General features: G+C 44.3%; 1 protein-coding gene and 1 long non-coding RNA gene across 3 annotated transcripts in view; one reads left to right on the top strand and one right to left on the bottom strand.

Moving 5' to 3' along the window:
* Positions 1–26,975, bottom strand: part of LOC310694063 — a 132,519-nt gene that overhangs the window by 41,002 nt on the left and 64,542 nt on the right. The window lies entirely within an intron of this gene.
* Positions 1–26,975, top strand: part of IFT81 (intraflagellar transport 81) — a 51,224-nt gene that overhangs the window by 17,344 nt on the left and 6,905 nt on the right. For both annotated transcript variants that reach the window (XM_083476690.1, XM_083476691.1), the window contains exons 9-17: positions 1,468–1,631; positions 7,164–7,259; positions 9,466–9,612; positions 20,893–21,042; positions 23,083–23,211; positions 23,509–23,598; positions 26,062–26,148; positions 26,454–26,525; positions 26,623–26,708. In XM_083476690.1, coding sequence (XP_083332816.1) covers positions 1,468–1,631; positions 7,164–7,259; positions 9,466–9,612; positions 20,893–21,042; positions 23,083–23,211; positions 23,509–23,598; positions 26,062–26,148; positions 26,454–26,525; positions 26,623–26,708 — 1,021 coding nt within the window. The remainder of the gene's footprint in view (positions 1–1,467; positions 1,632–7,163; positions 7,260–9,465; positions 9,613–20,892; positions 21,043–23,082; positions 23,212–23,508; positions 23,599–26,061; positions 26,149–26,453; positions 26,526–26,622; positions 26,709–26,975) is intronic.

Here is a 26,975-nt window from a genome sequence, read left to right as displayed (position 1 = left end):
TAAAGCTGAGAGGTGGTGCACTCACGAGATTCTCCCTATGAGAGTGGGGGCACTTGGAAGCAAGTGCTTTTGTGAGGGGCATGGGTCTATTTCCAACAATGAAGGTGGCTCCAAGTTCCTGGTGATGGGACAGAGGTCAGTCTCTCTGGCGACGGCTGCTGCTGCTGCTGCTCAGCTTCCCTCCCTTGCTAGTCCTTTCATGCTGCAAAGGGAACCGTCCCACTGTGTGGATGGGACAAAGACAGGGAGCCAACAGGACTGCCTCTGTTTCCCCAGCTCTGAAGGCAAAGGAATGGGAGCCCTCTTAGGACAGCCCCCTCCTCCTGCTCGCCTTCCTCACCTGCCACTCCCAGCCCCAGGTATTGAGGGGTTCACAAGAGCAGTGTGCCTTGAGGACCATGCCTATACTCAGTATTGCCAGTGAACCTGAACATTGTAGCCCTGTTCTGAATAGATTCCTGGTAGGATTGCTCCAACCTTTTCCCTGTGACATGCCTGCTCCACCCCGTCTGCATTTCATACATTCAGCTTAGACTTTGCATAGTGGTTTACACATAGAGAGGACCTATGTGACTGATGTATACACCGTAAAATCTTGAACATTCTCATGATAGTCTTTTTCTTCTGAATTTTGAGTTGGTGTGACGTACTTGATTAATTTATTACAGCATTTCTCAACTGTACAATGAGAAGGAGTGACCTACTGTTAAAACCTAAAATATAACCCTTCATACCACCCCTGCAAATATTAAGAAATTCATAACCAAATCACAAGGTGGCAAGAATTCAGGCCTGCCTGGAAGAGAGGATTTGTCTAGCTTACTAAGTTATATGCTACTATGTTGTGTTTTCATCCATAGGCAGTGTAAATTGCAGCTCAGGAGACTTCTTGTTTGCAGCAGTGTTGCATCCTTTTCTGTTGCCTGGGACATGTGTGTGTGCCAGGCAGGGGCAGAGCACAGAGGGTCAATAGAACCTGCTGCGCCAGGCCAGCCAACGCTGCCAAGTGCATGCACACAGGGTCCAAAGGGCTCATGTAGCCCACACATCAGCTCAGCTCTGGCCACTGGAGCCAAGCAGGGCTGTGTTGTTCTCCTGCCTGCCCGTGCAAGAGGAGCCCGGCCGGCCAATGTAGCACTTGTTGGGCAAATCCCCCCTGACACTAGCCAGAGGGCCAGGGGCACTGCAGCCAGGCCAGGCTGAGACCCAGAGAACCCCAGTGTCAGGCAGGATGGATGGAGATCCTTGCATGGGGGCACCTAGCTCGCGCCCCCTAAAAATTGTGCACCTGGGGCTATGGCACCCCTTCCTCCCACTATGCCCCTGCTTGTTTGTTGGTACAGAAATAAATGTATTTGACTGTTAAATAGTTTTGCTTAGATTACAGCTATTACAGCATGAGACCAAACTGACCTTCTCATTACTTCATTTAGGTATGTGTTGATATTGTTTGTTTTGGTTTTCCAGGCTTATTGAAGAGACTGGAAGAGGAGACAAAGTTCAATACATATTTGGTCTCTGAAAAATTTCCTAGAGAACTGGAAATAAAGAAACAGTCGCTGTACTTCTTGCAGAAAGTAGTTGCAGAGCCAGCAATGGGCCAGTCTGATCTCAACGAACTTGAAACCAAAGTATGTGGACAGAGAGAAAGTTCAGTTCCTATGTTTAAGGGCTCAAAAACATCTGACAAATTCATTTTAAAAGCAGCTTTTTCTTTGTGCATCTTACTCGCTCCACTCTTCTGGTGGTTGGTCTATAACTGCAATGTCCAACTCCCAAGAGTCTGCGATCTACTCCCACTCTAAAAACACTGGCAGTGATCTACCCATTGGATTGATCAAAGTTGTTGAGCTTTTGGGAGGAGGAAGACTGGTATATAACATGGGACACCTGTTTGCACTCTGCTGGCTGCTGGGTTGTAAGAGACAAGAGCACTTGGAACCCTGTTCACTGCAGGAGTTTCCACCATGAACATTTGAAGGTGATTGTGTCATAGTAGTTGGGGGGAGGGCAGCATGTAAATAACCTGTATGGCATCTTTAATAAGAGGGCATTAAGTACTGCATGCCCCATCTGAGGCAAACAGATTATGTTTTGGGAGTGGGCTGAACCATAATGTAAAAATGTATGTGACCAGACTCAGCGTGTTTTCTGCTGGCCTGTTGTCAGATTTTTGTTATCCCTCACTACATCCATGACATTTTAACTTGTTCTTTGCTTTAAATCATAAGGAAATTGTTTTAACTTTTTTCAAGAAGCTCCAAGGTGCTCACTAAAATACACATACAGATTATTACTCAAAGCTTATTAGGAAATTATATTACTCATTTTGCATTTCAAAAGGTCATTTCTTCACAGCCTTATGTGTTAGAGTAATGTCCTCTCAGAACTTGCAGGAAAATGGAGAAATAGGCTCCATATATTTCTGCAATAATTTGAATGCTGAGTTGATTGGCATTCGCATTGAAGTAATAACGTACACGGTACTTTTTTTGTTTTAGATACTAACATTATGACTAATTTGGCATAAAATTTAGCATAGCAATTTTCCTTCTTATTGCAGCATTTGAAATGTTGAAACCTAGAGCTTGTTAAGGCTTGATAATTGACTGCAATACCTCGGGTTAAGAACTTAATTCGTTCTGGAGGTCTGTTCTTAACCTGAAACTGTTGTTAACCTGAGGTACCACTTTAGCTAATCGGGCCTCCTGCTGCTGCCGCTGCACAATTTCTGTTCTCATCCTGAAGCAAAGTTCTTAACCCGAGGTACTATCTCTGGGTTAGCGGAGTCTGTAACCTGAAGCGTCTGTAACCCGAGGTACCGCTGTACCGTTTCTTCTGTGTTTGGGGGAAATCTAAGAATAGGTAAAACAGAATACAAGATTTTCACATAGATGATCTCGAATAAGCTCCAGATATGCTCTGACATTGATCAGAGATGTAGTAAGGGAGCTAGGAAGCACCCTGCACATAGACACAACCCAAATTGGCCCTGTGAGTGAACAAATCCTTCTCTTTTTTTATTAGGTTCACTGGGATTTCCCTTCCTTTTGCAGGTGTGCTGAACTTGTGGTGTGAAAGAGCATAACTGCTCAAAGATTTTAAAAAGTAGTGAATTCAGTATTCTGATAAAGTTTTTGAGGTTTTCAGAGAATCACTAGACAATTATAAAACATCTATAACGTTGTTGTTAAGGCTTCAGTTATGAGCTAAACTGACGGCCTCAAAACATCAAAATTGAGTTGGGATTAATTCCCATTCAAGCTATTTTTGTTGGTTGCAAAAAACTCAATACTTTCAGTGGGACTTAAAGCACAATCCTACGTTCAACTAAGTTCAAGGGGGCTTACTCCCTGGCAAGTGGAGAGAGGACTGTTGCCTTAAGTTACAACTTATTCTGACTAGATTGGAATCCACATCATTCGGTGTTCCTCAAACTATCAAATATATTTTAAAAATAGAAATTAGACTTTGAAATCTAAAAATAGATATGCGAGCCCACCTTTTGGAACCTCATTTTTAAAAGGCTGAAATTGAATATGCACCACAATCAGAGATTTTGTGAGCATCAAGGCACTCATAAAGTTCCTGCATTTGTGCGCTTACATATTGGTCTGCTCCCTCCACCTCTCGCAAGGGGGGTGGCAGGCAGAGATCTCTGTGTTTGTGTTCCTTCCTCCAATTGCACACCTTCAAGAATAGATCAGTTTTTGCACCCACACAAGGTGAGACTGGCTGTGCTTTGATCTCCCTCTATCAATTTCAAATTCATTGGACTTCGGCTTACCCCAAGTTTGGGAAACCCTGATCTAGGGCATCCCATATACCATAGTGCTTAGTTGCTTAATCATTCCACATTAATACAATACCAAATCATAATACAATCAAAAGAGCCATTTAGTCAGTTCCGAATTAAACATTTTTGGATGACTTTGCGTGTTCAGTTTATCAGAAGTTGATGTTATTCCTTGGTCCTGCTCCAATTCTCTTAATTAGTCCAAATACAACAGTTCCGATCTTAATCCTTTATTTTAGCAGCCACTGGTGTGATGACTTTCATTCATATTTAACAAATCCATATCCATTAACTTGCAAAGGGAATTTATATCCTGTAGCTTTCTGTGTGAAATATTTGTTTACATTTGTCCTTTCCTTCATGTTGTAATCAATCAGTCCTCTTCAACATTACTCCTCCTTCAAGGACTCAATTATCATTACACCACAGCTTCTGCATTTTGCTTTTTCAAAACTGAAAGTATTTCGGTGTCCAGCCATGACTCCTGGCAGACTTCCAGCATTGTCTTCTTTGATCCTTTCTGATTGTCTAACAAGTTGGTGTTTCACCAAAACCCATTATAAATCAAAGTTAGAGCCCTCTTTAGAAGGTAATGTCACAAATCATTACAGTATTTTACACAGTCTATTCTTTCAAGTACTCCGTGAAGAAAATTATAAAGTTCTTGTTGAATCCCTCTTGCATTCCATTTATAGTTGTAATCCATTAATAATTTCATTCCATTAGTAATTAATTCTTCTTCATTGAAGGCTTGCTGAATCATAAAACAACAAATATCACGTAAAAAGAACAAAGGCTCCCCTTCACTTACATAGCAATCCAGTTATGAGGAAATCCTCTCCAGATCAAAACCTTGGTACTCAGTGGCTGATTCATTTAGTAGGTTATCTTGTCTCCTTCATCCAGAACATGCCTGTTTCTTAAATCCAAATTCAGATCCATCTTAAAAAACAGAAGTACCTCTGCTCATGGCGACCACGTTTGAGAGTTTCCAATATGTGCAGTGCTATGCACTCAACGTCCCTGCGCCCGCATTCCATCGGAGCGAGAGGCAGTAATTGGACAATCCGTGGAAGTACTCCCCCCTAACGGGGGGAGGGGCTTGCAAAACTAATTACTTTCAGATTATCCTTAATTAGCTGCATAGCCAGCATCCACTATTGTGGGACCCGCTGTTCGCCATGGCGGCAGCACCAGAAGTCAGTCATTCCACATTTATGTCCTGCTGATAATTTTGCAAACATAAGAGCCCCAACATTCTGAACTCTCTCTTCAGTGAGGCCCACTTAGCTTCGCCTCTGATGTCCTTTCATACAACTCATCTTAATTGGTTTCGTCTGTTCTTCAGTTTGATTTGATTTGATTTGATTTGATTTGATTTGATTGATTGGATTTATATACCACACTATACCCGAAGGTTTCTGGGCGATTCACAGAACAAAGTCAAAATATAAAACCACAAAATATATAATCAAAATAAAACAGCTCAATAACCCCCCATATATAATTATACAAATATAATTATTATATATGTATTATATGTAGAAATGCAGGATATAAATTGAAATCAGAGAGAGAGAAAAGATCCCTGCTGGATCAGCTCAGGGCTTTATCTTGTCCAGCATCTTGGTTTCCCACAGTGGCCAGCAAGATGCCTCTGGGAAGCCCACGAGGAGGGCATGAAGGCCATAGCAGTAGGAACACTCATGTGACTCATGGTAACAGATCCCCTGTCAGGCCTTGATTTAATGTATACTATTGTTGTGTATGGCACTTCAGGGACTCTTTTGCAACAGAACTGCCTATGCACCAACTGAATGTCCAGGAATAGACTTCTGGGGGTTATCCCAGGATACCTCTGGGCTTCCTGGACATTATCCCAGGGCATCCATTTTATATTCATGAACTGGAGCTGCAAATGTCCCTTTCACACAATGTCTTCATTCATGAAACTCCAAAAGAATACAAAGTCCTTAGCAATTGTATATTAACTCAAAGTCTTTTGTGAGTTAATTCCAAATAAGTTTCCCCCATCTTCCCACATCTTTGGGTGAAATAGTTGAATGCATTTGTGGGTATAATGGCCCAGTTTGCACGTCACGTCAAGCTGTAATTAAACTAAACTAGTGCATCCTGCTGAAACTGCAGATACTTTGCTTCTTCCCTGCTTCTGCAACTGCCAGGACACAATCTGCAGTCTGGTTTATTTTGTTGTTTGAACAGGGGCTCGTGGTTTGTGTTTTTCTCCAAACAAGCCAAGGTTTGTTCTTTGCTTGGGGGATGCAAACTACAGCCCAGCTTCAGATAATGCAACAGAAAGAATGCGGGAATAGTGAAGCACCCACGATTTCAGCTGTTATAACTGGTTTAACGTGATGTGCAAACCAGGCCAACAGAATTCTATACTCGCTCTGCACTGATATTGGAAGGGGGAAATAAGCACCTCCTATATGAGGATGTTGATATTTAGAAATCTTTCATGTGCAAAGCCATGAGCCTCTGAGAGAACTCGTTTCCAAGGTCTGTGTCATGATATGGTCTCAAAATCTTGGGACATTCCTGCAATACGGCAGCTTTCAGAGGGATAGCCATGGTCTTTGTTTTGCAGCAAAACCAGCAAGGAGCCTTGGAGCACCTTAAAGCCCAAAGATATGTTTGAGTTGAAGGAGCTACAAGACTCTTTGTCGTATAGCAGTGTGCCAAAAGTGGGGAGTTTTTGCTATTTGCATCCAAACTAGCTGCCTAAAGCAGCAGCCTAGTGAGTGAGAGTGAAATGGAGTAGCTCTGTCCTTGCTCTGATTTCTTTTATTTTAACAAGTGTCTTGATTTATATCCAGCCATCCCACAGGGTTCAGGGCAGATTACAGAAACGGGCTGTGAAAGAGGAGCATCTGTGTCTTTTCAAAGCACAGTTAAATCGCAAGAAATTGTTCTGGGGAAAGAAAGAGGCTGGAATTTTAGACGTTTAGTCTAGTTATTAATCGTGACTGAATGAAAAGTTCACAGAGAGAAACACATTGCAGAATGGGTCCACCAGCCTCTTTGCTTTTTGGCTGAGAGAGTTTGCTGGCTAATAAGGAATTTAAGCTTTTGGACTGGGAGGCTGAAGGGAACGGTGATATTTAAATAAATAAGGAGCAATTGCTAATGACATGTTTCCAGACACCCTGTGTGGTTTTGGAAAAGTCCTGGAGCTGCTTTTTTAAAAATTAGATCTGATACTGTGCTTGAATCCCTTATTGACGTTTGAAGCAATTTCTGGAAGTCTCTTCTGTTGCAGAGCAATAAAAATGACATAATTTTGCATTGGCCGTGAAAACCTTTTCTCAGATGACAAGCGTTCTTCGTGTTTTAATCTACATTTCAGATAAATGAGGTCAACATACAAATCAATCAGTTGATTGAGAAGCGGATGATGAAATATGAACCAATCGATAGTAAATTTTCAATGTATCGACAACAGGTGAGAACAGAGTCTTCTCTAAAAAGAAATGTTATTTTGAAAAATCATGTATTTATTATTTATTGCATTTATACGCAGCCCTTCATCTTAAGATCTCAGGGTGGTTCACTTACCTTATCATGAGCAGCCAATTGCCTGTGAGACTTTGAATTTTGCTTATATTTTGATTTACAAATTTGATGATCAACCCATCTATATAATGTGAGACAGCTCCAAAGTCAGTGGTCAAAATGTTGAGTTGGGTACATTAAAAAGGTAGGCTCTCTGGTTGCGAATGTGACCTGCAGCACCTTGTTTAAGTGAGTGATGTGTTACAAGGTTAAGAATGCTACATAATGTGCTGGTACAAGAGACCAGCTGGCTCCTAATATAAAGTGCTGACGTCCCTTGGATGAGCCATTCCAGGAATTCAGAGCGCTTCCCTTGGTCAATAACATATGGCAGACTCCTCTCAGCTCCACAGGGCACTGTCGTCGGCTTCACAAGATCACCCCATATGTTTTTAACACAATTTGTCACCATGGGCCTAGTTTGGAGAAGGGAAAGGCATGGATACCGTAGAGGCTGAATCACCATAGATAGGCTATAGAAAGCTTTTTAATCCGGTGAGTGGAGGCTGTTCTCAAAAACTGCCTACACTATTGCTGTATAATCCATGTTTTAAATAAGAAAAAACAGCAGGCTTGTGTTTAATTTTTAGAACTCTGTAACATAATCCGAAGCTGTATGTTTGAACTGCAGCCTCTTGGTTCTTGCGATAGTATAGAAATGCTCTGGAAAGCATTATTCTGTTGAAAGGAACACTCAAAATGCTGCATAAAAGGAAATAATGGATTGTTCTGTTTTAAAAATTATTATATTTATCCCAAGGAGGCCTGAATGAAATAAAAGCATTCCTCTTTCATTATATTATCTGTCCCCACTTCAATTAGATTCTGTATTTCCCCCGTCTGTATGATGACCTCATAGAGTCCTGCTAATGGGTGGTGGGTGATGGGTGGGGGCATAGCTCAGTAGGAGAGTGCATGGTTTGCATGCAGAAGGTCCCCGGTTCAATCCCTGACATTTCCAGTTAAATGCTGCAAGCTGCCTTGTGCAATTGTGTAAAGACTGGATGGAAATGTTTTAGATAAATAAATGATCTTAGGTAACGGGTGCAAAAGACCTCTGGAAACTGTTGTCCATCAGAATGCTAATGCATGGTGAAATATTAATGTGTTGTGCTCTTAAAATTGCCACTCCTATCATTTTCAGGAACTTTGTTCTTATATTTGTCTGATGGAGAAATGGTGTGAGAATCTCTAAATTAAAACTACAACAGTTCAAAATAATAATACAACGTGTATCCCCCACACTTCTAGACTATATGATTCAGATTTAAAAATGTGACTGTTTTCAATGTCTTAAGCAACATTTATTTCTATTTTAGAAGTTTTATCAAATATGCCTTGTAACGTGGATACAGACTTTTTTTCAATTTACTGGTGTTTTATTGGTCTGTTCTGCTTTAATCTGTGTCCTGTGTATTTCTATAGCTTGTTGAAGGGCTACGCTATGAAAATCCACATTAAGACACTGGTGAAATAACTGCAGGATCTTTCTCTTCATTGCTACAGTTTAAAATCTTTAATTTTTGAAAATGAACTAAAGGAAATCATCAGATGTGGCTGCCAAAGTAGAATGCTTGGCCAAGAGTAATCTGATTCTTAACTGCAGCGTAGAAGCCGCAGAACATGGCTGAGGGCACATAATGCAGCCACCTTGCAAAAGCTAAGCAGGTCTGGTCTGGGTCTGATTAGTGCCTGGATGGGAAACTGCCTGCGACTCCTAGGTATGCCTCTCGGAATTCTGTGATGGCAAAAATAAAGGTTTTTTAAAAAAATCAAGTGGCACAGTTGCCACTTACCCACACCCGTGTTGAGAAGGAATTATTTCTAAGTAGCAAGGCAGCAAAGTCCTTTTACAGGAAGGGGGGGGGGAATCTGTTTTCCTTCTCCTTTCGAGGTCATCATGTGTCTGAAGTCCTAGTGCAGCTACATGAAGGTAAAGCAGACTTTGTTCTAATCCAAGGATTTAGTTTCAAGTCTGTATTGTATGCTGGCATCTCATGCCTTGATCGTTTCCACTGTGCCCATTGTGCTGCCCTACCTGGAATGTTTCAACTTGCCGTGTGCTGCAGTGATGATTGATAAACATGACCCAACAGGCTTCCATCATTTCCCGGAAGAAGGCAGCCAAGGCCGAAGAGCTTCAGGCTGCCAAGGAAGAGCTGTCCAACCTAGAGAAGCAAATGTTGCAGAAGTCAAGCCAAGCCCGGGAACTGAATGGGGCCGAAGTCTTGAAAGGGGATGAGGTAAGTGCAGGGTCAGGGTGAGTGAGGAGAGAAAATGTGAAAGCTTGCACATGTGTCTTGAGCTTATTTTACATACACCCTCCATTCCAGCAGTTACTGCTTGGGCAGCCAGTGTGGTTGAATAGGCTGCTATGGGAAAGCCTCTCAGATCAAAAGTGATTTGTCACACTGCCTCAGCAGCTGATGTTAGCAGCTGATGTAAACCAAAAGCCCCCATCTGCATCCAGATGTCTTGTCATGCTTTTGTCTCTTGGCCTCTGTGTTTAACTGTTACAGTGGATCCCATTAACTCCCAAGGACAACTGAATAGCACACACCATTTTGGCACACACCATTCTTACATTTCATGTTTGACAGACTGGTCCGTTACTATTTTATTTCCATGCTTTTATGTCACCTTTAAGGCCCTCTTAAAGTGGCCCATGGGAGCCACGTGCAGCTCGCAGGCAGCAAACCAGAGATGCTCTTATTGCCTCCCCTTTCTGCTTTTACTGCAGCTCTACATGGGTCTGAGAAAACTGGGAGCAGGCAGAAGTAGCATCAGCCATCTGTGGGACTCCACAGTCTTTGGGTCTGGGGGCCATGAGAGACTGTGGGAGGAAAGGGTAAGGAAAAGGTTGGGAGAGGTTAAGAAGCAAGACTTTGAGGCGGACAGTTCAAGGAAGAAGCAGCAGTCACGGTAGCTCTTGCTGAATGCAAAGAACTTAAGCATAGCGTTTTGGCCCTTCCCCTGCTGCATTATCTTCTCTGAAGTCAAGGCACTATTCCCCATACCAAATATGGCTTCAGCGGCCAGTCTTTGCAACCTAAGACAGCTAGATGACAAACCCTTGAGATAAGAGTCTTTAAAGGAAAATGACATTCTGGTTTCTACACCTAATCCTGTTGCAAGTCCACTATTTCCTATTATTCCATAAACCCAAGACTGTTTCTTTAAATCCTCCTAGGTAGTATATTAGCTTCAGCTTCACACTTAACCTTTGTTTTAGTTAAATTTGAAAGCAGACAATCATAACATTCCTGCTATGCAAAGCAGTGATTAATTACTCAGCAGCAGAGTGTTGCAAGAGAGAGAGGGAGAACCACAAACGCTTTGTCTTATCTGCTGTTAGTTCAGTGTATTGTAAAGTACATAAAAAATGTTCCACGTTGTCAACGCACCTGACGGGAACAATCTGTAAAGTAGCTAAACTGTTAAGACCCACAACAGCGGTGGAACAGGAAACTGGCGAGCAAAGGAAGTTGAGCTCATGGCTGTGCTGCAATGTGGAGTAAGGCAAGGAGGGGGAAGAGCAGGCAGGCATGTTCAAATACCTTCTAACTTCCATCAATTTGGATCTAGGAGGTTTTCTACAAAAGCTTAAGAAGAGCTGTGCTGGCTCAGACCAGAGGGCTGTCTTGTTCAGCATCTTGCTTCCAATGCTGGCCAAACAGATGCCTACAGGAGGCCCACGAGAAACGCATGAAGGCAATAGGCTTCTCCCATATTGCCTCCAGAAGCTGTTATGGAGGTTCCATAAAGCCACTGATAGGCTCTACTCCTCCATTAAGCTGTTGGTCCCCTTTTAAAGCCATCTAAGCTGCTACTGGCCATCAGTCACCACAACTCGTGGAAGTGAAATCCATAAATTAATTGTGTGTCTGTCTTGAATCTCCAACCAGTCAGTTTGACTGGATGACCCTGAGTTCTAGTAGCATGAGAAAGTGGCAAACACTCTTATCTGCACTCACTGTGCACAATTTTATAAACCTCTCATGTCCTCCCTGCCTTGGTTTTTTCTAAATGAAAAAGAGGACACCAGCAGCCTACCATAGTTTCACGTTCACTGCTGTTTTGAGAAAAGACCACTGATTGGTTTGGCACATATTCGAGTTTATTTTTGAATTAACATAATAAACTTCATTTTGCACCTTCTCCATAGTTTTAAACCTCTAATGAAGTTTTAAGCACTCCAAGCTCTTGAGCGCTTAGAAAACAACAACCATGAAAGAGTCTTGTTAAATTATAAATGGTGCTGAGCATGTGACTGGGGAGAACTAACACTAGCATAGTGGATGCCCCCTTGCAGTGGTTTTGAGCTTCCCTGGCTGTCTGACCAGCTGCTATAGAGGACAGCATGTGCTAAACTGAACACCCTTTTGGTTGGGGGTGGGGGTGGGGGTGTGATCCTGGGATGGCCTTTATACCACTTGGTTCCTAATTTCTGTGTCCCTAATACTTTGGATGTGGTGCTAGAGATCTTAATTAATTGTTATTTCACCTGGTTTGCTACGTCTTTGCCCACCGCTCCCTAGGTTTGGGTTGCTGTATCCCCTTGTGGCCTGGCCCTCCCTCACGCTGGCACTCAGATGAGTTAATGCCTTCTCCCTGGACTCTCACATACCAGCAATCGTATCCTCAGCAGAGGTCTTAACACTTCGTCCACAGAAAGGTCAACCCTGGCTTATGTTTTTACTTGCCGGCATGTTGCTTTCTCCTCTAACGATGCAGAGGAACACACAGCCCTCCAGTCCTATGAGGGCCGACGTTTGCACAGCTGGCTGGAACTGACAAGCAAACAGCAGGAGATAGCTGGTGTGTGTTTAGTAGAAACCGCATAGAAGTCAGGGGGTAAAGTTGTCTGTTGCAAAGAGAAGAATATCATGAAAGAACCTGAGATGCTATTTCAAAAAAGCAAAAGAAACGCAGACAATGCTGGCACGCTTCTCCCTGCAGCTGTCAGATCCTGAAAATTAGAGAATCACATTCCAGCTCTTAGAAGGGTAGGTGGTTCAATTACAAGTGATCCTAGGTAAACTGGATATATTTTTAGCTCCCTTTCACAGCACATTGTACTCTTTTAAAGCTGAACACAGGTTTGGGGGAGCCTAGATCTCTCACCCCGCCCAACTTCCTCAGCATGCTGGATGGAACAAAATCAGAGTGGCATTAATCTCACAGAAACTATTGTGCTGTCAGATGAGTGCAGCAGGATGAGTGCCAAAGGATCCGGTCCAATGGTCAGCAAGCTCTAGCCTAGTCCATTTCAGAGTTGGACACCAAGCAGATACTGAAGTCAGAGGGATGAGGGGGTGGCTGTGGGGCAGTCCTGGTGAGATTAGGGCCCTGACTCACTCTAGGTCAGAAGGAAAGCTGAAAGCACAGCAGGGGAGATGGAAGGCTGGAAGGTCCAGATGGCAACGGAGAAGAGGGATAGGCAACTTGGGCAAGGTAGTTTTCACTTGGTGCAGGCTGATAACATGGACCAAATACCTGGAGGTGCCAGAGATGCCACCTGCCTGCTGAAGCCTTGCCTCTCCTGTCTGATTAGTGGCCAGATAAGGCAGAAGAGATCATGAAGCCCTTGCTGGGAGAGCCTGAAGTCCCCACTGTTTAGGCAGTGATTAGACATCTGTTGAAAAAGTGCTCCTTGGACATCACGGAACTTAATAGTTATCCAGTCTCAAAACAGCTTTCAGGGGAGCAAGGTATGTGGTGAAGGTCTAACTCCCAAGTGTTTTTGGATTATACCAATTCTCAGTCTGGTTTCAGACCCAGTTTCAGAGCTGAATAGCAACAGATGCTTGGTCAGAGTCCTGTCTTTCTGCCTTTTGGCTATTCATTCCCTTTGGCCTGTAACTGAAGTGCATAATTGTGCAGGGGGGTGGGGGGTGGAATGCTGCAAAAGCCTCTCAGTATTTGCCCTGGAACAAAGGGATTGGGGAGTCTTTTGTGCCAAAGTGAGTCAGTGGGCAGAGCCACTGTTGCTAGTCCTTCAGCCTGTTCAAAATAGGCTCCTGCTTTGGGAGCTGGGGTGGCGATTACAGTGCCATCCTATATGCCTACTCAGAAGTAAGTCTCATTGTTTTAAATGGGGTTTACTCATTTAAGTGCATCAGAGGTGGACCTAGGCTCCCTTGGCAAGGAGATGTATTGGTTCTCCCTGTCCCTTGTGCTCTTGCCAAAGGAGAATGCGCACGTCACCTGGCTACCTGGCCTGGCCTGGGGAGCGTGTGGACAGGTGGATGGACTCCTAGCCACTCGAAGCCAGAGTGGAGAGGCCTGATTTTTGCACCACCCTGGCTCTTCGCCCTTGGCAGCCGTCAACCTAGCCAACCCCTAGGCTGGATTGCAGCCACAGTCAGTCACCTGACATATAGCTACAGAAGCCAGGAACTTTTGAAGCAGGGCATTAACTGTCAGTGAAGTCAAACTTATGGTGTGGCTCAGGTGTAAAATGTGGCTTAGCACACATGAATGCTCTTGGAGCACTCACTCGAATGGATAAAGCATTCATCTTGCTCATCTGTGGCTTTCCACCAAGAACTAAGAAGGCTTTTTCCAGTTTGATTGAGTGTATTGCAGAATAAATAGACTGGTCTGAATTACTAAAGATGCTGCTTCCCAGAGCATGATTGACGTTATACACACACATAACTATACTTTATCTCTCTGGATTGTAATTTGTTTTAAACGGTTTTTAATACCTTATTTTTAAATTGTTGTAACTCACCCTCAGATTATACGTGAAGGCATGAAGGAAACAAATAAATTATAAATATAAGTATTAATAATTATTAAATTTATATACTTCCCTTCACCCAAAGATTACAGAGTGGTTCACAACATAAAAATACAAAACGAGAACACAAAATGCATAATAAAACAAGAACAGAAACCAGCCAACCAGCGTGCCAGGCCGTGTCATGGGTCATGGTTCTCTACTGAGAATCTGCCCACATCTGCAAGTGATGTCCCTTCAGGGGACCTATCCAGACCAGGTGCTGGTGGTTCTTCTAAGGAGACCTCAGGGCAATTCTGAACCTGGGCATTTCTTCATGTAACCTCACTACAGGTTTAGGGTGGACTCCAGTTCATGTATAAAAACATGCGGCTAAAGCAAGCCTTATGGGTGGAATCGGAGAGGGCCTTCTCACATGCCTGCCACTGGAGGGGTACACCAGCAAGAGGTGCCTGGTGCCCCTTAAGGTGACACTTAATTTTCCAAAAAGTACTGGACATTTTGAAGCTCCAGAGCTGTTTCAAAACATTTTTCTTCCTTTAAATGTGGGACATTCACTTAGGTTTCCCTGGTGATTAATAGAGGTGTACTTTAAGTTCTGGATTAAGAGAGAAGTCTTTACTATAAATTAAAAGACATTTGTCATCCCTGGCCCCAGCCTGGCCAAACAGGAGCCTTAGTCATGTGTGGCCCAGAAACAGTTTCCCTAATACTGATATTTTAAAATGGCCCGAATGGCCTCTCCAACAAGACGACCGCAGGATATTTTTCTTCTTCAGTAGAAGTCAGCTTCTCCACAAGCATTAGGCGGCAGCCAGGAAGTTGCTTATGGACCCCCCAGACCCCACTGAAATGGGTGGGGCTTTTCAGCTCCGTAACTGTAATAAATCATACCCCAAAATGGCTGTCCAAGATAAGATCTGTGATATCTTGCAAATGGCTGTTGAGAGCTTGTCACAGCCAGAGATTTGCTTAGACTAAATGTTTTTAACTGCTTGGGATTGTCTGTATTGCATTAATTGGACTGGCAGGAAGATTGGCCATCTGCTCCATCATCTTCAATATATATCTTTCGCAAACATTTTTCTATGGCATCCTGCTGAGGCAGTTAAAGAGAGTCTCGTAGTATCTAATTAAGAATGTTCTCAGGAACCTACACTGACTTATGTATTTATTTTTAAAAATGTTTTCCCTTTGTGTTTCCAGGCTTATTGATTCTTGTGTTTTGCTCTCCTCCTTCCACAATGGTGGGCAGTCCAGGGCTATCATAGGACAGGAGTGAGGAGTCTGTGGCTCTCATCACCCCAACCAGTATGGAAGTTGCAGGCCAGCAACATCTGGAGGGCCGGAGGTTCCCTTTGCTCTTTAGACTCTGCAGTTTAGAGGGTGGGTTTCCTTTGGGGAAGGGTGTACCGTAAATAAATGAACCATCTTAACGAACACCTTTTGCTTCTCCGAACACAGAACAGGGCAAGCAGCAGGAAACCACACAGGCAGGAACAGTTTAATGGCAGGAACCTCCAGCCTGCAAGCCAAGTGCACCCCCCCTACCCCTGTAGCTGACTCTTTCATCTCCCTCCAGGCTGTGTCCCCCATCAGCCCTGCTCTCTGCCTTCCAGCCGCCAGGTCCTTTGCCAAGCTGGAATGTGCCTTTGAGCCCTTGCTTCCCTGGAAGCAGAAATGTGGGGCGGGGGGGGGGGTGAGAGGCCACTAGCCTTCCCACTTTTGCTTCCAGCTCCGCCCACCACTACTGGCATGTGGGGAGAGTTTCCTGCAGGAGAACGAAACCCTCAGGGTGAAAAGGTTTCCCCACCCCTGCAATGTCAATTGAGCAACCAAAATTCCAGGCCAGTTTAATGCCAAAGGATTTCCCAGAACAGATGCTAATTATTATTATTATTTTAGGAGTGATGGGAGCATTTCCATCTTAGCAGTTCACTTGCGCAAGAATTGATCCCGTACTTGTTCAGGTAAAACTGGAAGATTGAGGCAGTCAGCTCCTCCCTTTCTTTAGCAGCAAAGGAAATGTCCTAATGTGCACATCAAAGCAAAGGAAAAGAATTCTTAAAACAAAATGATTCTTTCATGGCAAGGGATTGAAGCTGTGAAAGGAGGTGGTCTTGTTTTGTGCTTACTTTTTTTAAAGGGCTATTTGAGCGTTCATGTTGCTGCAGAAAGGAGGTTAACACCACCACCACCACCAGTGCTGAAAGCTGTCAGATGGAAGATATATGTTTGGGGTTGATGCCCTCAGTAGGTGCCTGTGATTGCCCCACAACAACACACAGTAATGAGAGAACAATCACACTTGAACATCTGCATCCAATTACTTTGTGAATGCCAGAAGTACAACATAGCAGGAAAGGCCCCTTCAAGATAGTTCCTCTTGTGGAGCTGAACTTCTTTGGTATTCAATCAAAACGTTCGCGCTGTGATGCTTTGTTTTGCAAAGCCCTCTTTTCTTTGCTATGTAAATAACATCTCTGTTCTCACTGCAGTTTTGCTTTGTCATGACTTCCCTGTACTTTTATAATCCTCTCTTTCCTGAGAAGGCAGCGTGATAGATGCTTGTTTTACATAATGGTTTCAGTTGTTAGCGGCTGTGGCAGGTTTAGACCCACACTTCACCAAAATGCCAAGCAGTCCGGCTGCAGGGAAGACTTTGTAATACTGTACTTGCTCAATTCAGCCATTTGGTTCAGCTGGTTGGAAGACTTTTAGGCCTTACTTTCTTCTCGCTCTGTAAGCAGAATGGACTTGATCAGGCTGGAAGTGGAAGGATCATTAGGCGCGAGTGATCATGCTCTTCTGAAGTTTACTATACAGCGGAAAGGAGCAGCCAAGCATACTAGGACTCAATTTCTTGACTTTAAGAAAGCCGACTTCATAAAACTTAGGGAAGTGCTGGGTGAGATCCCATGGACAGTAATACTAAAAGGAAAGGGAGTTCATGATGGCTGGGAGTTTGTTAAGAGGGAGATAGTAAAAGCACAACGTCAGGCAATACCAATGAGACGGAAACATGGAAGGTGCCTAAAGAAGCCAGGGTGGCTATCTAAAGAACTTTTAACTGAGTCAAGATTAAAAAAGAATGTGTACAAAAAATGGAAAAGGGGGGAACCACCAAAGAGGAATTCAAACAAATAGCCAGCACGTGTAGACACAAAGTCAGAAAAGCTAAAGCACGGAATGAACTCAGGCTTGCTAGAGAGGTTAAAAGCAACAAAAAAGGCTTTTATGGGTATGTTCGTAGCAAAAGGAAGAACAAAGAAACAGTGGGGTCACTCAGAGGAGAAGATGGTGAAATGCAAACAGGGGACACAGAAAGGGCTGAACTCCTCAATGCCTTCTTTGCCTCAGTCTTCTCCGATAAAGAAAACAATGCCCGACCTGAAGAATTTGGAGCAAATGATTCAGCAGAGGAAACACAGTCCAGAATAACTAAGGAGATAGTACAAGAATACTTGGCTAGTTTAGATGTATTCAAGTCTCCAGGGCCAGATGAACTGCATCCAAGAGTATTAAAAGAACTGGCAGATGTGATCTCAGAACCACTGGCAGTCATCTTTGAGAATTCCTGGAGAACAGGCGAAGTCCCGGCAGACTGGAGGAGGGCAAATGTTGTCCCTATTTTCAAAAGGGGGGAAAGAGAGGACCCAAATAATTACCGCCCAGTCAGTCTGACATCAATACCAGGGAAGATTCTGGAGCAGATCATTAAGCAAACAGTCTGTGAGCACCTAGAAAGGAATGCTGTGATCACCAATAGTCAGCATGGATTTCTGAAAAATAAGTCATGTCAGACTAACCTGATCTCGTTTTTTGACAGAATTACAAGCCTCGTAGATGAAGGGAACACAGTGGATGTAGCCTACCTTGATTTCAGCAAGGCATTTGACAAGGTGCCCCATGATATTCTTGTAAAGAAGCTGGTAAAATGCGGTCTTGACTGTGCTACCACTCAGTGGATTTGTAACTGGCTGACTGACCGAACCCAAAGGGTGCTCATCAATGGTTCCTCTTCATCCTGGAGAAGAGTGACTAGTGGGGTGCCACAGGGTTCTGTCTTGGGCCCGGTCTTATTTAACATCTTTATCAACGACTTGGATGATGGACTCAAGGGCATCCTGATCAAATTTGCAGATGACACCAAACTGGGAGGGGTGGCTAACACCCCAGAGGACAGGATCACACTTCAAAACGACCTTGACAGATTAGAGAACTGGGCCAAAACAAACAAGATGAACTTTAACAGGGAGAAATGTAAAGTATTGCACTTGGGCAAAAAAAATGAGAGGCACAAATACAAGATGGGTGACACCTGGCTTGAGAGCAGTACATGTGAAAAGGATCTAGGAGTCTTGGTTGACCACAAACTTGACATGAGCCAACAGTGTGACGCGGCAGCTAAAAAAGCCAATGCAATTCTGGGCTGCATCAATAGGAGTATAGCATCTAGATCAAGGGAAGTAATAGTTCCACTGTATTCTGCTCTGGTCAGACCTCACCTGGAGTACTGTGTCCAGTTCTGGGCACCACAATTCAAGAAGGACACTGACAAACTGGAACGTGTCCAGAGGAGGGCAACCCAAGTGGTCAAAGGCCTGGAAACGATGCCTTATGAGGAACGGCTAAGGGAGCTGGGCATGTTTAGCCTGGAGAAGAGGAGGTTAAGGGGTGATATGATAGCCATGTTCAAATATATAAAAGGATGTCACATAGAGGAGGGAGAAAGGTTGTTTTCTGCTGCTCCAGAGAAGCGGACACGGAGCAATGGATCCAAACTACAAAAAGAAGATTCCACCTAAACATTAGGAAGAACTTCCTGACAGTAAGAGCTGTTCGACAGTGGAATTTGCTGCCAAGGAGTGTGGTGGAGTCTCCTACTTTGGAGGTCTTTAAGCAGAGGCTTGACAACCATATGTCAGGAGTTCTCTGATGGTGTTTCTTGCTTGGCAGGGGGTTGGACTCGATGGCCCTTGTGGTCTCTTCCAACTCTATGATTCTAGGCAGTACTTTCCCCGCTCCTCACAATCTGTCAGCACAGTATTCCTTTCCCTTTGAAAGTTGTCCCTACCACTTGATTCTCCAGGATGTGCAGAGCTGAGGAAGTGGCCTCGAGTCTGAGCATGCTCAGAAGCAGTTTGGATCTCCAGGGAAGAAGGAGGTCCACAGTGGTGGCTGATAACCCTTGGAGTGCTGGGGTGGAAGGCAGGAGGCCAATAGTGGATGGAGGCAGAGCCAAGGCCAGCTCCTGCACCCCAGTCCTTCTCCCTGTTGTGTTCAAGGGCAAAAGACTGTGGAGCTCTCAGCTAGCGCCACTCCCTGGACTGGTTGTAAGTAAGAAGGCAGTTAGGTGGGGACTGGCCCATCCCCCTGCAATGTAGGAATCTGCTGCCCAACAGATGAACCAATAACCTTGAGGTTAAGAGTCACATGCTCCACCCACTTAGTTATCCCATCATTTACTTTTAGTGTATTTTATAGTATCAAGTCTTTCTTTTTTATGCAAAAGTAATTATGTGTGTGGAAAATCTGGATTCAGTGACCTGTATAAATTATGCGATTGTTGCATTATGTGTCCTTTGTTTACATCATTATTTCTGCTTTTGCCAATCCGTGTGGGGCGACTCCTGTCCGGAGCGCTGGAAACTCAACAGAGCTCCTGCCTGGCTTTGAAGCTTTCATCAAGGCTTTGGCTGCACACTATCAAACCTGTCACTGTACATGTGTATATGCAAGAGAGTTGCTTGGTTTTCTTTAAAAAAAAGGAAAGCTGAGGTTATCAGGATGCTGAATTCTGCAGGCAAGATCAGATTTGACAGGGCAATCAGCATCCGTCTGACTTTCATAGGTAAACAACCCGGTGACTCACCTATGGCAAGTCAGAATCCCCTCAGGCAGGGAAACTTTTCTTAAATGGAAGTGAGTTGGTTCCTTTTTTCTTTTCTTTTAAGACCACCGAAGTGGTGCAGGTGCCATTTTAGGTGTGCGTGTGCAAGCAACTTATTACCAAGGTTATCACTGCTAGGTGGGTCTTTCAAATACTGTTGCTGGACAGGGGGGCCTTTTATTCTCTTAAGCAAAAAACAAACATCTGCTAGGGAGATGTGCAAGCCCCACTGAAATGAGCAGAGCTTCCACAGCAGCTGTGCTTTGGGGATCCGCACCCTGCCAAAACCTGAAATGATCATGCACTTGTTTTCTTGTGTGACTTCTGTGACCTTGTCCTGAGCCTTGGCAGAGCAGAAAAGACTGTTCTTAAAGGTACACATAGCCTGGTCTGCGTTGAGCACACACTGAGCAATAGGTGGGTTTGTTCTTTCACTAAGAATGTCCACAGTGTTTGGCTTTAAAAATAGTTACGGGAGCACAGCAAGGTAGACAAAGCATCACCACCCTGCACAGGATGGCAGATGATCTGGGCTGATTTCAGGGTGGGCTCTTTGCCTGCAACGCTATTTCTAGAACACACACTTACTCAGGGGGTCTCAGACTGCCAGTGATGGCAACCTTTAAGCATTTGTTATTTAAAAGCAGCACAATTTTTTACACTTAGAAAGGTTACTTATATCACAGATTTTTTAAAAAAGAAATGTACCGGTAGTTTCCTTTTTTAAAAAAAGGTTGTTTTGGTATTGGTATGTACAGGCCTCCTGAGGGAGATACATACTTAATAGAGAGGAAGGCCGCCCCAAAACATTTTGACGGGGTGTAACAGCACGTGCTAAATCTAACTTCCTCATATTTCAAAGGTCCCTGTTATCTCTCATTTCAGTTTAAGCGGTATGTGAATAAGCTTCGGAGCAAAAACACGCTTTACAAAAAGAAGCGCCTGGATATAGCAGAAATTACAGCTGAGTACGGCATCCTGCAGAGAACAGAGGAGCTCCTAAAACAGCGCCACGAGGATATCCAGCAGCAGCTGGTAACGGGCCATTCTGTCTTCCTGTCCATACTGTGAAATACAGGTAGCCAGGATGAATCTTCTAGCTTCCGGCTCTTCCTGCAAAGCCAAGCAGGCCAAGCCCGGGGTTGTTCCAGCACCGCCAGGGCACTAAGTGCTTTGCACAATGCAGGGGGAGATCTTCTTGCCCCCCAGGGAACCTACAGTCAAAAATGCAGCGTGGGAGGGGGGAAGATTCAGCTGTGTCAGTTACATGTGTTCAGGCTTCACAGGAAGGGTGGATTTTGAGGAAGGGTTTGAAGGAAGTTAGGGAGGCGGCATCCAAAGCGTTTTGGGAGGCAGTTCCAAGCGCACAGAGCAGCAAAGGAGCAAGGGGGAGAGGGAGGGAGCACCCCCACATTTGTTTGAGATATGTGGTTTCATGATCAGAGTGACATTTACACTTGTGAAGCCTTTGGTTTAGGTTCAGTATTTTAGCATTGGCTTTGAGACAGTTCTAATGACATGAGCTAGACTTTATTGTATGTTAAAAGAAGTTATGTACATGGTATCTCAGTTCTAGCATGTTGTTATTCAAAAGCTGAAATTCTGCCTTGCTTTTAAAAAATTGAAGTGGCTTCCCCATGCACATTGACCTGGTGTACACGTAGCGCTAAGCTTTGGGAACCCACACATTCCCTCTTTTGCCCTAAGCCGCAGTTTGGTTTAGTTTTAGGCACAAACTGGGCCTCTGAAGTCAGTGAAGATACAATCATTGCAGGAACGCTCAGTGGCCAGTGCCCTTCTCCCAGCCCACTTCCATGGCATCATGTCTTTCTTCCTTCACTTGCTTTGTTAGAAGATTGCTTTGGTGTAGAGATGGGCCCTTTTCCTAAAGCTACTCATATTTTTATCAATTAAAAGGGAAGCTGTGGCAAAATATGGAAACCCATGTAACCAAGTGTGTATTTTGTTTTCTTCCCTGCTCAGTAAAACATTTTATTTCTTCTGAAACAAAGCAGAACAGGCTGCAAGTGAGGCTGTAAGATGATAATAAGTGTTGTCCCCCATTTCTTGATCAAACATTATTAATCTGTGTGTGGAAGGCACGGCTTAGTAAATAAATAACAACAGCACACTCAGAATTATTTCATCCTCCACAAATTAAAGTAATGGATGATTGCAAATGCACCTGGTTCTTTAGAAGCTCCTCTAGGCGATTTGTGCAAAGATGCCCTTTAAGGAGAGGTGTCTTGCCACAGCAGCTGACCTGTTCTTATTGATTTTCATATAGTTTAGTTCAGGGGTAGTCAACCTTTTTATACCTACCGCCCACTAATGCATCTTTCTTGATGGGAAAATTTCCTTACCGCCCCCCAGTGCTCGATGGAAGGAGGATTCAGCTTGTGCCGTAGAGCCCCCTGCCGCCCACCTGGAATCCTGAAACACCCACTAGTGGGCAAAAGGGACCAGGTTGACAACCCCTGATTTAGCTAATCAAAAAACAAACTAGGCAGTCTGTCTGATGGTGGTGGTAGTTGCTCATGAGTAACCAGGCAGGACTCTGACCTGTCTTTTACAGGTTTTATTGTGCAAACTATTTACAGTACAGATACACAAAGTTCATGTCCATCTTAGTCACTTGCAGAATCCGGGAGTGGCCCCTTCCAGCTTCTCCCCCAGCATAAGAACTTCGACACCCCAAGTCTCCTCCTCCCCTCCTTGTGTTTCACCCCTCTGCGCAAGCTGGGCGACGGAAGAGGCGTGCGTCCCTCCTGGCCAGCCTGGCTAGGTGAGGCACTGGGGCTCTCTGCAGCATCCTCAAGCCCTTTCCCCTCTTCTCCACTGGAGGGGTGGCTTTCCCCACCACTGGAAGAGGAACTGCTCCTCAGGATTTTTGGAGGCTCTCTGTATCCCAATGGCCCCCCACCTCCCTCCCCTGTTCTGATGCCAGTCCTCTGACATAGTCTTTAAATTTTCATAGGGCTTTCTTACTATTTATTGGTTGCAATTCAGAATCTGTTTGCTTGTCTGCTGTCAGAACGTATACTCAGAAATGTCTTTCTTTTTCTATGCTAACAGCAAGCAATTGAAGACAAGAAGGGTATCTCTGGATACAGCTATACACAGGAGGAGCTAGAGAGAGTGTCAGCCGTGAAGAGCGAAATGGATGAAATGAAGGGTCGGACTCTGGATAACATGTCTGAAATGGTGATTTTCCTCCCCCGTATTTAAAGGCTCTGTTGAAAGGAAGGGTGTTGTCTGTTTGAATCTTACCACCACCCTGCAAGATCTACTTTGGCAGACCAGTGTGGCTGTGGGTATACTGGTGTGCCAACACTGTTTGTGCTGGGTATATGGCCAGTCTCCATTTATCACATCTTAGTTGATCATTCCCTCTCCATTTGTCTTTCTAATCTTCCTTTGTCACCCCCCCCAATGTTTCCAGCTTTCTTGCTATGCTGTTAATAACATATTCATGTGATGCTTTTCCCTCCCATAAAACAGGTGAAAAAACTGAATGCTATGGTGGCTGATAAGAAGTCAAGCCTTGCTCCGATTATCAAAGATTTAAGGCAGTTGCGACAGAAGTGTCAGGTGAGTAAAGGAGACTTGAATTTGTTTGGTTTTTGTTTTTGTTTTTGTTTGTTTGTTTGTTTGTTTGAACAAATGGTTTGGGCTGATTACAGTGCGACAAGATTTCTCCCAACGCCTCTCCTGCAGTTCTGCCTGTATGGCAGGAAGAGGCTCAGAGCCTCCCCTAAGTAATGCACCACACTATCTGTGGCTAGATGCCTCTATCGTATAGGCCAAAATGTACATTTGGGGGAGATGATCAACGGCATCTGGTGTTTTCAGCTACAGTGGTACCTCGGGATGCGAACGGGATCCGTTCCGGAGCCCCATTCGCATCCTGAATAGTACGTAAGACGCAACTGCACCTCTGCGCATGCGCAAGTCGCATTTTGCCGCTTCCGCGCATGCGTGTGATGTCATTTTGAGCATCTGCACATGCGCAAGCAGCGAAACCCAGAAGTAATGTGCTCCATTACTTCTGGGTTGCCATGGAGTACAACCCAAAAGCACTCAACCTGAAGCACTTTCAACCCGAGGTATGACTATATTTTAAAGTGTTTCTTCAAGTGTAAACCTCATTGGAAGAAATAATAGTTGACTGAATGTTAGTATTTACTTTTTAAAAAGCCTATATTCCACTCCTACACTGGACTACCAGGGATCCACAATTTAGTATTCTCATCATGTGCTTGTTTGCTGGGACTGTTAGTGTTTTTCTCAAACTCAAGACAGCGTATATGTGTCAGATACAAACCTGTGTGGCTTTAAGACATTGCTAAATTCAGGACAGGGTTGGAATGAGGAGCGCTGCTGTGAAGCTCTGGCTGAGATGAGGAAAACTGGTGCCCTAAGGAGCCTGAGATGGTCAGAGAAGACAGCTATTGAATATTTATCCAGAGCACCTGTGCAAAGTTTTGGTGCAATGGTTAACTTGTTAGCTGTCTGATGAGCAAACTATATGACAGGAGCTGCCCTGTTCTCGTGGCCTGGGCCCTGCGAGAAGCTGTGCTCCTGGATCTGATGGGGGGCAGAAAGGGAACTTCGGGGGGGGGGCAAGGCAGGTAGAACCGCCACTGACAGTGGCAAGGAGCTGCTGCTCTCTTGAAAGCCAATCCGAGAGTCTTTTTTGCTAAAGGGCAAAGGATAAAATGCCTTAAATAAGGGTGAAATGTTCCAATGCATCCTACTCATCTGCCGGCCAGAGGAAGGGGGTGGTGGTCACCTTCAGGCTATTCACATGAACAGAACATTAGGGCATGTTGAATTTTCCAACTTTCGAATTCCAAAATGAGGGGTGCTAAAATGTTGTAACACGACATGGGAATTTGAAATGTATTTTGGATAAATTAATATAATTTAGTTTTTCTTGGTAAGAAAAATAAGTGTCAAAGTGCATAGAAATCATTATAAATGATTGCCAAGTCCTTGCAGTTATCTTATATATTAATGTTTTTGTTATTATTTATTGTTGTTGTTATTTAGCGTTATCTGACATTTTCAGAAGGTAAAATTAAATTCTTTGGTTTTCCAAAAGTAGCTTATGTACTTCTTCATCAAATGTAGACGTACCAAGCTAAATATTGACCAATCACAAAAATAATAGCAAATCCGAGACCTTAAAAAATATAAGGTGCCTCACTGAAAAAAATTAGGTTTCACCTCCTAAAATGACGCCCCCTAGCAGAACACTCAGGTGGTCTGATGTAACCCAGCGAGACACTTCTTATATTTATTACAGTGGGCCTAAGGTAGGAGAAATTCCTGGTGTCCTGCACCCTCATTTGAAATATGCTCCCCCAGCCTTAGTTATTTTATTACGTGGGTGAAGGCAAGCTTTGATTTTAAGCACGATTTGTAGAATACACCAGCCTTTCCCAGCCTGGGGCTCTGGGGCTGTTTTGGCCATAAATCCCATCAGCCTCAGTGATGGGGGCCCAGGCTAGGGAAGGTTGACCTACACCAGGTCTACTTGCTGCTTCACCAGTCTAGTATGCCCTGCCATACTTTCTATCACAAGCTGGATTGTAGTTTACCTTTCACTAGAGTGCTCTGTTGCTAGTGATGCCCATTATCTCATGGCATAAGTGAATATCTGTACAAACTGTTTGTACAGGAACACAATCCTTTTACAATCTCGCGAGCTTAATTTTAATGCAGCCGAGTCAAAATCTAGGCTATGGAATGAGCAAGTGGGAAACCTAATCCACCAAAGCATTAACGACGCTGGGCAGTGATACATGTTTTTAAAGTTGGGGCGGGGGGGGGAGCTTGCAAGTTACGTGGTGGTTTACCCTGTTTGATCTATCGGTCTGTGAAGCTGGTGGCTTCCCCATGAGTGGTGTGCCTCAGATGCCTTTTCCGTTTATGTAAGGGCCTCTGTGTGCCAATAGCTGAGGTTAGGCAGCAGGACTGACAAGAACATGATCTCCCCAGGTGCCACATGCTGATAGAATTCATGTGCCCTTCTACCTTTCCCCCCACCAGGAACTGACCCAAGAATGCGGAGAGAAAAAAACCCAGTATGACAGCTGTGCAGCAGGCCTGGAGAGCAACCGTTCTGCACTGGAGCAGGTAGGATGGCAGGCAGGACAGAGCTGCCCCTCCATATCTCATCAGCTTGGTTTTACATGCGCGCAGGGGGGCAGGGGGCTGCATCCAGGCATTCTGCCAGGTGCAGACATGTGGCAAAACGGTTGGCTGTATCCACCCCTGGACCAGTTAAACTTAACAGCAGTTATTTTGCTTGCTTTGGCTGAAGAGGAAGCAATGAAATCATCAGTGACCGTTGACAACAGGCGCTCTTTCCTTGAAAATGGTCCTGATGCTGCAGGCTATTTGACATCATACATGTTAAAAATGTGCGCTTCCTGCTTTAGGAGGTGAAGGCCCTTCATGAAGAGTGTATTCAGGAGGAAAGCCGCTATCATCACATCAACTGCATGAAAAAGGTCGGTCTGAAAAAGGTTCTTTTGTAGTCATTCAGTAAGATGATACTTCTTCCATGGGAAGGGCAGTTGGTATCTAAATTCAGGTGTTTCTTCTTAGATCCTAGAAGTCAGCCTTCAGCGCGCCAAAGACGAGATGAAGCTGTATGTTTCTTCAGATATGCAGGAAAGAAGAAAGGCAATCAGGTATTTACTCATTTTCTTACATTTATATCCTGCCTTCCTTCAACCTGGAACCCGAGGCATCACACATATGCTCCCCAGGAACATCCCAAGTACTGGTCAGTCCCAGACATGCTTAGCTGCAGCAAGAGGTTGGGCTCACTAGTGCCTTAAGACCATTCCCTGGAAACCAAGCCTGATGAGGAATGGTTGAGGGAACTGAGTGTGCTTAGCCTGGTAAAGAGGAGATGGGAGAGCCATCTTCAAATACCTCAAAGGCTGTCACAGTGG

This window comes from Podarcis liolepis (genome assembly GCF_965112155.1).
Source record: "Podarcis liolepis genome assembly, chromosome: 15".
Lineage (NCBI taxonomy): Eukaryota > Metazoa > Chordata > Lepidosauria > Squamata > Lacertidae > Podarcis > Podarcis liolepis.
This window is presented reverse-complemented; position numbering and strand designations above follow the sequence as displayed.